The 15575-nt window shown below is 40.1% G+C and overlaps 1 protein-coding gene across 1 annotated transcript in view; it reads right to left on the bottom strand.

The window, feature by feature from the left end:
* Positions 1-15575, bottom strand: part of NUBPL (NUBP iron-sulfur cluster assembly factor, mitochondrial) — a 196784-nt gene that overhangs the window by 15446 nt on the left and 165763 nt on the right. Inside the window, exon 8 of the mRNA XM_080939670.1 lies at positions 9895-9980. Within this exon, the coding sequence (XP_080795796.1) occupies positions 9895-9980 (86 nt within the window). The remainder of the gene's footprint in view (positions 1-9894; positions 9981-15575) is intronic.

Raw genomic sequence — 15575 nt, 5'->3', positions numbered from 1 at the left:
CTGTTAAGAGAAAAAAAACAATGGCAGGATTCTAGATGTTTCCTTACATACCCTTGAAAATACTTCTCAAAGAAACATGCAGACCTGATTTTTAGCACAGTAAACTAATTTTATCTGATCTTAAGCTTGATAGGAATGCAATTATACAATGGAATTCTTTTCTTTCCATCTAAGCCATTCATTTGTAATATATTTTCATGGAGCCCAACACTCTGTAATCTACTTTTCTATTAGTATAGAGACTATTTCTAAGCTTTGGATATTATAAATAAGCTTCTATGGATGCTTTTTTTATTTCTTTATACATTCTGAGTATTAGATTATACCCAGACATCATTCCCAACATGGTTTGAATATTAATTGCCATCATTCTGAGTGAAGCTGAGCACATTTTAAATGTGGCCTTGGTCATTTGTATGAGAACATCTACAATCTGCCTATCCAGCCATTCAGCCTAGTTTTGCAAACTCCTATTTTCTTCTTACTAAATTGTAAGGATTTCTGGGGTAAGGGTGGCAGGGTGGCCCAGTGTGTAAAGGCAAACCTGACATCTGAGTTTAACCCTCAGAATCCATGTAAAAATGGAAGAGAGAACCAATTCCACAAATGGTTCTCTGATGTTCACACAGGCATCATAGAGATGAATTCCCCAACCACATTAAATACATGTGTACACATACACACACATACACAAATACACACACTTTAAAAAAATTACTTTTAATGATTTTTAAATAGAATTCATATTAAAATGATATTTTTAATGTATTGCTAAACTTAATTTTATCTGCTTTGTTTTATTTTTACATTAAAAAATATAGCTACCCAAAATTTTAGTTACATTTGCAGCTTACTGTGTATTTCCAACAGACAGTGCTGCCCTAGACAGCATCTACGAGCGTAGTTTGGAAGTCATCCTACCTAACGGCACATGTGTAAGGATGTACAAAACTATTTTATCAGGATCTGAGACTTGTTCTAAGTATAGTACTTAATTGATTATATTTATTATTAATATTGGTGTCACTGTGTATGCATGTGTGCTATGGTCCTACATGGAAATCAAAAGGCAACTTTGTGAAGTCAAATCTTTCTAGTCCTTTATATGTACATTTATATGTGTATATATATGTATATACACACACACATACACACAAATGTTATTTATGTGTATATATAAATGTTCTTTATGTGCATATATGAATAATACATCTAGTTTTTCATATATCTGTATATGGCATATATTTTCTCTTTAATTAATTAAAAGGGAGAAAGCCATTATTGATAGATGCAGACTACATGACAAATGACTCTTTTAAGACGGGGATAGTTATGGGAAAGTATGCATAAAGGAGCTTAGAATCCACTGTACCTACTGATGTGACATCAGGCCTCCAGTCACCGAGGTCTAGAATAAGGCAGCCAAGGGTAATTAGGAAGAATCTAGAACATCCATATTCCAATTTTGTTCTTAGAAATTCTTCTACTGAATAGGAAATACACGTCTACATGACCCACATTAAATCAAAACAGCCTCACACCTTGTGAATACTTTATACACTGCTAAGCTGTTTGTGTTTATTGTGGGGCTGTTGTGTGTGTCCTTTGATAGCAGACACATTAAAAACAGCAGCTTTGCTCTAGCTTAATTTGCATAATGCCATGGAGCTGCAGCTGTAGTACGCTCAATCGTGTTTAATGCTCATCAGAGTCTAAGCTCCTTTCTTCCTTCTGACCTCAGCTAGTTTTATTCGATGCAAGCAAATGTTACATGCCTGGCTAACATCCGCCACCACCCCCATTTTACATGTTATTCCTACATAATTCCTGTCCAGCATTGGCTCAAAGGGGTACTTCTTTTATATTTTTCAGCAGATTATATTTATGTTTATTTGTGTATACACATAAACACATGCACACATACACACACATACATGCATATGTCTGTAACAATAATCATCAAAGAAATAGAGGCTATCAACTTGAGAATAGGAGGGCATTGGAGGGGCCTAGTAAGGTTATCTGGGAGGGGCCAGATGCAGGAAATTGAGGGGTAAAAATGGTATTTTAATTAAAAATACATTTTTAAAGGCATAGAAGAGAGATGGGCCAAATGAGGTGGTTCAGTGGTTAAGATCTCTTGTTCTTGCGGAGGTCTCAGGTTCAGTTCCCAGCACACATGTGGTTGCTGGCATATAACCATCTGTAACTCCAATTGCAGGGAATCTGATGCCTTCTTCTGACTTACAAGTGGGGTACTTCTTTTATTAATATTTAAAAAACTGACTCTTGAAATATCAACATTTCTTTGAATATTTTTTTTTTTTGTGTCTAAATGTATTGAATTAAGCAGGCTCAAAATTTTACTTTCTTCTTGCTATTTGAAACCCTGGTTTAGGCAAGCAGCAAGTAAGACTGTCAGGCCACTGTATAATACAATTTCTCAAGGTTAGAATCAGGTTAAATGTTGCTTGGAACCTGTCACAATCATTAAAAGAAACTGTGTGTGTGGTGGGGGAGTACACTGTTACATAGAGAATGAATATTAATAATGAAAATAGATTAGATACATAAGTGCTTTTCTGTTCTGCACCTATTTCTGAAGCATGCATACAGACACTATAATTTTAAAATCGAGATGGGTTTTTCATTTACAAGAAGTCTGACTTGAAAAGACTGTGTCAGGAGGATTGTGTCTACACACCTTTTATGGACCAGAGACGTGGCCATGGTCTATGAGGTACAACTCTTCTAGACCTTGCACTCTTCGTCTCTAAAAGGAGAATTTCTATTGGTTCCTGAAGCCTGCACGGAAACAGTAGCAGTCAGACCTACTAATCATAGTACTACATGCTAAGTTATGCCAAGAACTGGAAATGCACTCTTACTCAACTGCTCCTTATGACCAGTGGGTCGAGTATTACCACTTCTATTTCATGGACGAGAAACCTGATGCTGAATTACTTGCCCTAGGTCACATAATAAATTACAAAGCTAAAATCAGTCCAGGTCACTGACTTATGTATGAAAACAGGATGACAAGTAAATGAACTGGGAACTTTACTCATGGAAGCAAGTGGCCTTGGATAATGATAAGTCAATACAGTTTAGAAGAGCAATTTAACATGATCACTAAGGGACAGTCACAGACAGGCCCAATTTGCATTCTCCTTTGTACTCAGGAATGCAGTGAAGCCAAAGCCTTCCTAAAGAGCCTAGTCATGGCCTCCTCTCTCTCTTGACTGCCATTAGAGCCTCAGCCCACTTCTCAGTGCTCCTGTTTCCACGAGCTTTGCATCCTTACTTGAGCAAGTAAACCTCATAGAGAAGCAAACACTAGACTCCTAGAATGTCTCTGTGATAGTCTGTGGTGCCCACAGCACCGATCTCAATTTTGGTGCAGAAATCACAGGTGAGAATGTGGGCCTGGAAAGAGTGGGCTGCGTGGTAGTGACTGGTGGAGCGCGGCACCTCACTAAGCAAATGGATGCATTTATATGCTTCCCTGTGAATGGGGGAAATGATGCTATCTTCCTCACAGGGGTGTTCTGAGAGTAAGATGAGCTTAATGCATTAACTAACTTAGAAAGGTAGTCTAGTTTAGAGCACACGAGAACTCCTATGAAATCTTGTGGAAAGACAGATGAGCCTGCATCTGGTTGCTAAGATGCAATTATGGCTGTGATACACAATATTATCAGTATATTTTTGTAAAGGGTAAAAGTCATTTAAAAAAAGAAACATAAAATTCCTTACTGTTAAGAAGGAATTCATTGGTTGCATTATATGCAAACTAGTTAATGTGAAATCCTCAAAAGAATTTAAACAGAATGTTGCAAGGTCTTCTTTGAAACAATATTCTAAGTACATCCTTTTCATTCTGTTTTTATTGCTGTAACAAAATATCTGAGGTGGGCAAACACTATATCAAAAAGAGATCTACAGCTCACAGTTTTGGAAGTGATAGGACATAGTGCCTCAGCTAAGCTCTCAAGAGTGTCTCATGGCATGAGATAACTTAGGGGAAGGAAAAAGTCATATCACCAAGCAGGAAGCCAGAGAGGATGATTTGGGGCCATGCCCACTCTTAACTGATTCCACAGTCTCTTCTAGATGCATGCCCCCAGTGACTTAACAAAGGTCCCACCACGACTCTGAGAACCAAGTCTCCAGTACAGCCCCTCTCCGGGACAAGCCACGACCAAACCACAGCCTTATCACAGGTAAAGCAGAGTAAACTACTGTGGCGTCATGCTGAGCAAAAGCCATCTCCAGGTAGATTCATGGGAATATAACACCCCAAGTTCCTTTGCCTTCTGCTTGTTTTGCTTGAACCCCTTAAGCAGGCCGTTCAGGTTCAGGCTGCCAATCCTCTTTCAATATTCCAGGTCCTTCCCTTTCATTGCTGTTATTCTGGATCAGGTTCTGATGCATCATCACCTTGGCATTTTTCACCCCAGTCCACTAGAAATGCACATGTATGTGTGTTCATAAATTACGATATCTAGACGTGAGGGCTTCTCTTAAGAACTTGGCTGATGCTGTGTAAAACCTTTAGTTCTATCTTTTACTGTACTGATTTATGGCCAATGGTGCATCGCATTCAAGTGTCTGACCGTTCAGGCTGCCTCATTGCCTCTGTGTTTACTTGGAGTCTGTCCCACAATCTACATCTGGTTAAAACACTTTAAGCTTCATTCTAATGTACCTACTTCTTGGTTATCTTTTTATGGGCTCCCCTCATAAGAAAAGTCCAAATGTAATATGAACGATCAAACCCAGATCATTCATCTAGTATGTATTTACTGAGCAGCTACTTGTTTAGACACAGACCCAGGCAGGCCTCCATCTATAGCCCGTACAGGGTAGACCTGCAAATGTGCAAGGGGAAAGAGCATAATGAAACCGTAAACAGAAGGAGCTCTCATAGCAAACAGCACTAGGCCAAGTCCCCATGAGGAAGGTCTGCTTGTTTAGTCTGGGTACTTCAGGATGAAAACAGATTCTTAATAGAAAAGTAAATATCAGCTGTGCTTGGGTGTCAAAGCAGCTGAAGATTCTGAGGACACAGGATGGAAGGATGCTGCAGAAGTGGAGGAAGAGCAGGTGGCTGCAATGAGGAAAAGGCAGAGTAGGCTATGCTCTGGGTCACAGTGACAGCGTGCCTGTGGTCCAGATGGTTGAGCTGGGGGGATAGGATTTTCAAGGCAGGTTCTCTTGCTACAAGGGACTCAGACTCTTGTGTGAAGACTGAAGATAAACCTGTAGTGGGGTAAGAGGTGAAGTGGACATGTGTACAAAGACTTTGCAGGAAGTATCAGTGACTTTCCATGGCATATTGGGAGAGGGGAAAAAAGACTCCCCAGGGAAAGCTGTAACTCCCAAGTTGAAATCTGAGAAGTGAACATAGATTCCTAGGCAGGAAATGACTGTATCAGGCCATAGTTTACCATGTGCAAACTTACAGAACAGTGAAAAGAAGCAAATAAGATAAAGGCCTTCCCATAACACCAGCCCCACTGGCCCAAAGAAGAAAGTTTCCTTATTCTCAGAACTCATGGCCCCTTCAACATCACAAAGTTAATCAAAAGATGAAAATGTAGTCAGAAGAAATGGGTCTGCTTCTCTTTGTGGGGTTAGCATAGAAGTGTACAGTCCATGCTGTGCTGGGCTATATCATGTGAAGGTGTCTCTGTATTCGATTGCTAATCCTGTGCCATACAGTCCATGCTGTGCTGGGCTACACTGTGTGAAGATGTCTCTGTATTTGATTGCTAATCCTGTGCTGGCAGAGTTGACGCTCATCACCACCCTCATATTTTGTAACTATGTGTTCCTTCCTCACCTGCCTAAGGCAATCTAGAATTGTATCTGCTTGACTTTAATAGAGACCTGGCAGCCAATAGCTGGGCAGGAAGTGGAAGGCAGAAGAAGGGCAGAGGTAGACACATTGGGCAGATGGCTGGAGCAGAGCCGAGAGGTAAACCTGGCTACATGGTGGGACGTAGGCCAGGATTAGTCAGCATAGAGTAGTAAGAAGACTGCCCAGCTAAGGCCTAAGCTTAAAAACAATAAATCCGTGTCATTATTTTCATTGCTGGAGGGTCCGAGTAAGTCTGTAGTGCTGGGTAGCTTTTGCCAATTTGATGTAAGCTAGAGTGAGTGGGAAGAGGAAGCTCAGCTGAGTAAATACTAACCACTAGTTGATAGAGAAGCGTCCAGCCCACTGTGATACTGCGAGCCAAGTCACTCCTGGGCAGGTGGGCCTGGGCTGCACAGGAAAGGGAGCTGAGCGAGGCAGGAAAGCAAGCTAGTGAGCACCATTCTCCCATGGTTTCTGCTGCGAGTTCCTGCCTTGGCCTCCCTCAGTGACGAACCCTGATTCTTAGGATGAAAGAAACCATTTCCTCCCAGGTTGCTCTTAGACATGGTGTTTATCACAGCAATAGAAAGGAAATGGGAACACGATACTTCATTATAAAGGACACTAATTATAAGCAAATATGTACTTATGGAAGGCATCAGTTAACAACTGTTTGTTAAATTAAAGTTAAGTGAGCCCCTGCGTGACTGAGGAATAAGAGTAAAGATACAGTGTGGTGCTCTTCAGGAGCTGGGTGAGCTTCCAGAAAGGACTGGAAAGAAAATCTCCATGAGACCAAACACTCAGGCAGTGAAACAGCAGCAAAGTACACAAGGCACTCTCAGAAAGGAGTAACAAAAGTGGGTCACAAGGATACCATACATAAATTACTCACTACTAAAACTGGGCAAGGCTGACCATTCTGATGCTTTTGAAAAGAGCAGTCTACATACAAATCCTGCCATAACCAAGGGTTTTTTCATAGTTTTTTTTTTTTTTTTTTTTTATCATTTCAGGCAAAGGCCAGAATTTAATCCCTTATTTCTTTCCTCCTTTCCCAAGCTATGCATAGCATTTAGAAATCATTTAAATTAACTTCAAAACATTCTTGCAGACATCACTAAACTCTGTCCATACCAATGAATTCCAATGACATCACCGTTTCCATGGTAACTAATGCACTTCAAAATGGTGAAAAACAGAACAAGACTGAAAACCAAGAGAAAGGGAATGAAGTGGGATAAACTGCAGCGTCGCCTCTGCATTATGGAACACTTTCTAACTCTGAACACTTTGCCGTTCCTTAGACTCTGGAGCTTTTAAGAGCCAGAAGGTTCTCAGAAGTCACCACACTCACATCTCACTAACAACCGAGACCCACTTTTCTACAGAGCAGCACATGGTTGTTAGACTGCATACAGAGCTCAGTACTGGAAGTTCTTGCTCACTGGTGCACCTTACTCCATACACACACGCATCTTTTGGGTTTAAGAGATGATTAAGACATTCTACTTGTTTTAAAACTGATTTTTCAGTATAGAGGGAAATGATTAAAGTCAGGGTGTAGAAAGAGATACAGCAAGCAGATGTCCAAAATGCCAGAGGGGATGATTAATTCTACCTTAGAAACAGCCATAGAAAAAACAGCTCTGGTGACTTTCATTCCTATGCCATTGAGTCCCAACACCCATGAACACATCCCAAGACCCAGAACTATTCTAAGTCTACAAACTTTAATCACTTGTGTGATCCCAGACAGCTGTTTCCTCTTTTCACCAATCCTGGATGTGGTCCTCCGAGCCCTCACAGTCCACCACCCCTCACTTCCTTATGCTATTTCCTTGTTAACATCCTCAGCTTTTATCCTTAGGTGGCATCTAGCCAGCGATATCCCAGCTGGGCTTAGTGGCTGGTCTCTCTTCCTCATTATGGTCTGTAATAATTATATAGCCTACTCTCTGTCTTGAGAACAAAAAAAAAAAAAAAAAAAATTCCAACACATCAGTATGAGATTGTTTTCTTTATTATTTATATGTGAACAGTGTCCCAGAAGGGTGTGGCCCATAGTCACTACAGCCTCAAATGGCAGCATTAGTTAAAATGATCTAGTGAATAAAACAAATCATTTCTGAGGTGAAATGGGAGAGAAAATCTGATCCCCTTTGTTTGTAAATCACTTTCCTTTGTGGATTTTCTGAGGCTCAGTACAGTAGACATACACCTCTGCCTTCCCCTCAGCACAGGCAAAGCTCAGCATCCACAGGCAGGCAGAGGGCTAGTATCTGGACCTTACAGTGGTATTAACAGACCAGTGGACCCATTACTTTACCCAGGAAGTGTTACAGACCACTTGTTATCTCAGTGCCATCAGCTGTGGTAGAAGGCTGCCTCTCTCTCTGCCATTTTAACATTAACATTTTAATCTCATGTAGGAGGACTCATTAGTCAGTGATCTCCACGGCCAGTGCTTGCATCTAGTTTATTCTGGAGGACATAATACATTGCTCAAAAACACATGCAATAGAGAAAGTTTTCTGTCTGTAATGGCCATGTGATTGGCTTTGCTTTAATTATTTTCCAAGCTAAATTTTGGAGCCTAGAATGCCTGCTCTAAACCCACTGATCATACATCCAGGTGCACAGTGAAAATAGCCATGGTCCCCTGGAGAGCAAGCAGACAGGAAACTCCCTTACTGGGCTCACTCTCACTAGTGCTTGTTTGTCTAGCCAATGGACATAGCTCCACTCTAGCTGGTATGGGAAGAGAGTTACTCCTAGAGGAAGTCACCTTGACTCTACTATATATGCTCTTTTACATCTTTTAAGGCTCCTCTCAGAAACAAACACTTAAAGCATCCTTGAACTTTATCCTGTGTCATGGTCCTTTTGAAGAATTTGAGGAAAGTTCTGAGCTCTTCCCATAACCAAACACAATTATCACATAATTTGTGGTGGGAGGAAGGCAGGATAGAGAATGATGAGAACCCTGAAGCTAATCCATGGGTCTAAGATTCTAAAAATTGTTCCCTGTCATTATTGTGTATGTATATGTGAGCACAGGTATGCACTGTATGATGTGCATGTGGAGGTGAGAGATCAAGTGTGAATTGGTTCTCCTTTCACCTTTACATGGGTTCTGAGGATTGAATTCAGGTTGTTAGGCTCACACAGCAAGTGCTTTAACACTGATCTATCGTTCTGGCTTGGACCAAAATTTTGAAAGGCCTGTTTCTATTAGCTCTAAAATGTCTGTGGAGAGCCACATGAACAGAAGCATCACAGTGGTCATGTTCTAACTGCCCTCTGGTACAATCCCTTGGCTTTTGTGGAAGCCACTAGAAGGAAGAGCCGTTCCCTTAGAGTAAAGAAGAGGAGACTGTGTTTAATATAGTTTCTTCCTCTCAAGAATCTAGTGAAAGTATGTGTCTGGTCTCGAGCAAGCAGCTTGTGTTAACCATGTGCAAATGGGCAGTGTCTTAATTGGTATCATGCTTCTTTCCTTTGGCTGCTAGAAAATTCATAGCATATTTAAGTTCCTTAATGGCATGCAATTTGTTTGCTGACTTTACTCTGGGCTCCATCTGATCTTAATTATTCTATGTCTATTTTTATTACATTCTTACATTATTTTGTCATATACAAAATATCCCAAAACACTCCCTACACGAACTTGGGCTACTAAGAGTTAAAATGTAGTGGGCCTGAAGGAAAAGGAGTTACCTTTTCACCTCCTTTCTACAGGTGGCTTATTATAGTCTATCACGAAAGCATTTCCCAAGACGCTCATGTGACTCCATCAGCACTGGAGAGCATAGTTTTGTAGACAACTTGAAATTCCTGAACCCTGGTTCAGATTTCCTCTTGATTAGCATGATTTGGACATATTTGTAACCTTAAGTATGTTTTAAAGTAACTGAAAAGATTGAGTAGGAGTTTCACGAAATGTTCCACAGAAGGTTAACCTCAAACATGGACGATGTTTTGTTAATGACTTGTCTCATGCTTTTCCCCAGGAGAGTGTAAATGCTTACAGGCACATTGACCTTCCGAAACATCTCCGCACCCTTGCGTGCATCCATCAGTGCAATGTCCTGAGGTGTGGAGACAATCACAGCACCTGACCAAAGAGAAACAAAGCAAAGTATCTTTTACTACTTCAGGCAAGCTTGCTTCCAACATGACTTTATTCACCTGCTCACGAGGCCTCTACACACCTTGGCTAATTTACACAAGTTTGATACCAGCAAGTTCCCTTTCCTGCCTTCTGAAATCACAACTGACTGAGCAGCACAGCCAGAGCATTCCAACCTCTTCATTCAAACAGATGTTAATGAGACATGTATGGGGCCAGCCTTACTGCCCAGAAGTCAGGGATCTAACTGGCACACCAGAAAAAAAAAAAAAAAAAAAAAAAAAAAAGAGGACTGCCACACAGAGTAGTACAAGGTGCTAACAGAGAATGTGCACGAAGTCCTGAAGTTCTACCAAGCGACAGGAAGGAACACTAATAGGAAGAGGGAGTAGAGTGTGATGTATAGGGTGGAGAAGTGAAAGACACAAGGAGAAGCAGATGGTTTGGTTGGGATAAGCCAAGAACTATGGTAGAAATGTGGATGAGGACTGGCCAGGCTTGAATGGAGTCATCATTGAGTGATGGGGATGGAGCAGTTCAGGATCCCCACTATCATCCATCCTGCACACACAGATGGCCCTGGGATAGAGGTCACTGAAAAAACAAAGACTTGGTGTGTGATTAGCAGATTCTGTGACCTTGAATTCTGTGGTTTAGGTACACCAATAACCGGTATCATGCAGCTTACAATTCAATGTACAAAAACATGGCATTTCAGAGCCCAGAGGGACAGTATCAGAGCCAATAAAAATAGAGGAGAGATCAGCAATTACTATCTGATTAGGTAAAGTAAAGGTCAGGTAGTGCCACAAACTACTGTCTGAAGGTCCTTTGGGAGAAGTCAGGTAGGAAAAGGGGCAGGACTACCAAGTGACACAGCACACATGGGGGTGACAAGCAGACCAAGCTAGAACAAGCAAGATCCCATGGCATTTCTCCAAGATGAAGCCACAAACCCTTCTTGCAATCACATTTCTTCTTATCAAAATCTATCTTTTACATTAATATCAATAATTTGAATGTCATTTTTTAAAGTTTTGGTTGTATGTCTTTATTAAATTTTTATTTTTTTAAATCTAGATGTAACTTTAGAAAGAGAGCTCATGTCTTTATCAACTTTGAGATATAAATATATAAGGATTCAAATTTTGATTCTATAGCTGATGAGCTGTGTGCCCATGTAGGCTGCAGTGTCTTTATCATAAATGGCAGTAAAACCATGTCTGCAGTTACAGCACTGCACAGCTTTTAGACACCCATGGCTGATACGATGCCCTGCATCCAAAAAGAGATGCTGTCAAAAAGATCATCACTACTATGTTTATTATTATTAATAAAATGCCTCAGAAGTTGCCAGGAAGACCATTTCCTTTGTGCCATTAGACAGATCATCCTAGTCTTAAAAACAGTTTTGTGGATTGTTTCAGCTTTTTTTTCTTAATTTCTCTGCTTAACAATTCAAAAGCTAGACCACAGTTCTTTCTTTTAAAAGATGATTAGCCACATCTCTGCAAAAATTATTCTCTACACATACAAAGTATTTCCACAATCTGTCACCTTCTCAATTCTGTTATTAATATATTTTCATATCCAGTCATGTGGAAGGAATTAATCCTAGCTCTGGCCCCATCTAGCTGTGACTAATCTTGGGCAAGAAACTCAGAAACACCCTAGGTTTCAGTTTTCTTGACTGTAAAACTGGTGTGACTATTTCCAAGGCCTCCTATAGCTGTATGGTCTAGCATTAGCTTCTAACTGTATTTCTGAACAACCTGTCCAACCTGACGGCCCTGATTATCTTATTAAGTAAGTACTGCCTCTCAAACCCAGACAAATTTTTTTCCATAGAGGAACGAGGGGTTTCGTGGGCCATTTCCTCCCAGTCTTGTCCCTCACAATTGCCCACTGCAGGGTGTTCTCTATTGCACCAGCTCTAAAAAGTGCTCTGCACTCTAGCCACAGGACACACATGTGTTCTTGTCTAACTGTTCCTGTCTACTATTTGTATCTCATTACACTATACAGGTTCATGTGTTTTATGGTCTGTATGTCTGTCCTCCAAAGGACTGACTTATTAGAGTCCTAGTCTAAGGGTAGTACTGGGGTGATAGGACCTTTAAAAGGTGGGGTCCCACGTTCTACTACCCTGTTTTCTGTGGTACTCCAGGTTACAGACTCATATCTAAAGATATAAAAAGGAAAATGGGAATATAGACGGGAGATTTTACCTGGAGTCAGTGGAGGGAGGGAAACACTAAGCAAGAGGGAAAAAAGGAACAAAGAACATCAAGGATGATTGAAAACACCATAGAGAAACATGATTTTATATTTATTTAAAAATACTATTAGTACATATACGGTTTGGAGATGTTCATACTGTGGAATGATCCACCAAGAACATGCCACTAAACAGCAGCAACTCCCTCCCTCCCATGGCTTCTATATAAGCTCAAGACTCTAGATTCCTGGCCTGCTGGAGTTCCTGCCCTGACTTCCTTCTTTGATGAACATGGACGTGGAAGTATAAGACAAATAAACCCCCCCCCCAATTTGTTTTTAGTCATAGTGTTTCATCACAGCAATAGTAACCCTAACTAGTACAATGTATAAACACATATAAGTAGCTTACATGAAGTTATGCCACAAGGGGTAGAAATGTCTTTCCCAAGAGCCAAAAGCTATCTAACAAAAGCCCTGGTGCCAAGCATGGAAACTTTTGAGTTGTTGGTCAGAGAACTCCAAAGGATACCTCAAGCAACGTAGAATACTACTGTTTCTCTTGATGGCCTCCCAGAACTTGAAGGTCAGAGCCTATTGCTGAAGACGCCACATACTTCAGAACAGAACTTGAAGAAATGAGCTGCAATTGACCTGGAAGCCTCCTCCCTGAAGGCTGGCTCTCTTAGTATTCAAGGGTGTGATGTAAATTGCCAAGGCAGAGAAGGCGTCCACAGTGCGGCTCCTCTGCGACTCCTGTGAAGCACAGCAATGGCTAGACTGGCAAGAGACAAGCAGTGCTCCACAGTGGCAGCTTTCCTGTGGGCGGAACCAACTCCTGTCTTCCCGGAGTTAAAGCCCACTTAATGAGGGAATCATACCTACCGTAAACTAGTCAGTTATCCATGGCTAGAGATGTCATATTCCCAAGACGAGAACCTACTACTACCTTCCCCCCAAATAATGTAACGTCTAACTGTATTCTAAATACATATCCCTATACCCACAATACACGCAATTCTCACCCTTTATCAAAGAAGATGATTTTTGCAATAAATGCAAATTACAGAGATCCACAACTGATGAATATGCAGAGAACTGGTGGCTGTGGGGTCCCCATCCTCAAGAGACACATCTGCAACACAAACCCCCCACACCTAAGACTCAACGGAACTCTCCAAGATGGGAAGAAAGGAGTCGAACAGCCAGACCAGTCTGCTGTGAGATAGTGTCTTCTACAGATGACAGGGAAGTACCAGCACAGACTCTCAATAAGATGGCTGCTGAAAAGAGCATATAGATAATACCAATTAACATTCCAACATGGACAGGGTAAGTTCCACATAGATAAAGACCTGCAGGGGGTCAATGCTTATGGACGGGAAAAACAGTCTCCTCCAGGGATACGCTTCTACACAGGTTGTCCAATTCCAAGTGGTCAGTCATGGACATAGAAACATGATGCAAGCAAAGCTAAACAGACTTAGTACATTACATAAATGTGTGCATATATGTGTGCACACACATATGTATATACACATAAAGAAGAGATCATGTGGAACTGAAGTGAGAAGGGTACCAGTGAGTTAAGTGAATAGCTCACGTATGAGTTCTCAATATATTATTCTAAAAAGGGTGGAAGAGAGCCCTGTGGAAGGCAGCGAATGAACTGTCCTCACAGGGTTTAAGGTAGTTTTTTCCTGTGGACCATTGCAGGGGCTTAGAAAAGCATTTGTTATTGCTCAAAGGCAGACCCTTAAATCTCTCATCTCCTATCTGATGATTCGATAGCTCCTTCTTGCATAAATTCCTGGCATGATGTCTGCTACCTCCATGGTATGCTTCCAAGGGAGCCAGGACCAGGTTCAGCAGATTGGACCACTGAAAGCTTGGGCTCTTAGATTCTAAAACTGAGAGCTAATTAAATCCCTTCCTATAAAATACACAGCCTTGTACATTTTGTTACAGCAATGGAAGCAGACAAATAGCCAAGTGTATTTAATCTTTTCTTAGCAACCAAAACTAATGAGAAAATACCCTGTACAAAATGGGCACTTAGCAAAAAACTGAAGACCTAAAACTACTTTTGTTCATTTTCAAAATCACACATCTTAGATTAGTACAGTATGAAATTTTAGTAATTCTTTAAGCCAGACGTCAAGAGTTTAGCTTCTAGTTTTGTTAATGTATTGTATAACTCTGAATAACTAACTCACTAACTCTAAATCAATCTCAGCATATAAAATGGACCTATTTACACTGGCTGTATTTAACTAAAAGGAGTTTTGCTTATTTAAAAAATATAAAAGTGACATTAAAATGTTCAGTAACATTATTTTGTTATCCACAAGAGTTGAGAAAGATGAGTAATTTAACCTTAACTTAATCATTAGCATCAATTCTGAGTTTCTTTGTAGCTAGAATAGTGCCATAAACAGTTCTAGGATAGCAATCACTTTTCATGTCACCAAATGTGTATACATGTAATATACATAGAAAGTACCAGCCAGGTTTATAAAAGATACTTTGGTATAGATTTTAAAAAACAAAAGTACTGTTTTTTGTTTTTTTGTTTTTTTGTTTTTTTTTGTTTTTTGTTTGTTTTTTTAAATCAAGTCCTTGATTCCAACACAGTTCAGGGCTCACTGCTTTGGTTTCACTGAAACCTCTTCTTCTATTGTTCCAAAATTTTGAGCATTTCATATAAACAACCATTTCAAATAGTCCTCTAATGCTACTTACAACTTATGAAAAATGCAGCACAGACAAGGCTTCCAATAAAGTGACATTTTAGTCCTTAATCAGCCTACAAATTATCATCCAAAAATGTAAATTTTAAAGGAATCATGCCCATTTTCTTTTGTGATGAATCTCACAGCTTAAAATACAATCTCTTAACTTGATAAAACATTATATTCTTGCCTTTCTATATGGCAACATTTAATGTTTTATAGTTCATAACATATAAGACAATAAGAACTATTCTAGAACTTGCTCCTTGTATGCCATTACAAGTGATGTCACTTCCGTTCTGATAGATCTGACAGAAACTTGTGCTCCCTCTACTGACCACAAGGAAATGTCATCAGTATCAAAAAGAGTGTTAAGTTTGCAACATTGTCATTATTTTGGGTATTAAAAGACTCAAGGATCTCATAAGAATTCTTTATTCACTTCCTAGGTTAAATGTCTAGTTATATAATTTTTAAATACACTTTCCAACTTGAACCTTTTAAAGGTTTTGATCCTGACAAATTTGTAAACACCTCTCAAAGCAATTGCTTAGGACTATGTGTTAATTGTTAAGACACGTTACTATTTAGAGGAAGATCCATAACTGCATGCCTGGATTTCGGCCACAGT

Source organism: Micromys minutus (genome assembly GCF_963924665.1).
Source record: "Micromys minutus genome assembly, chromosome: 1".
NCBI lineage: Eukaryota > Metazoa > Chordata > Mammalia > Rodentia > Muridae > Micromys > Micromys minutus.
The sequence above is the reverse complement of the archived record's forward strand: the minus strand, read 5'-3'. Positions and strand labels throughout refer to the sequence as shown.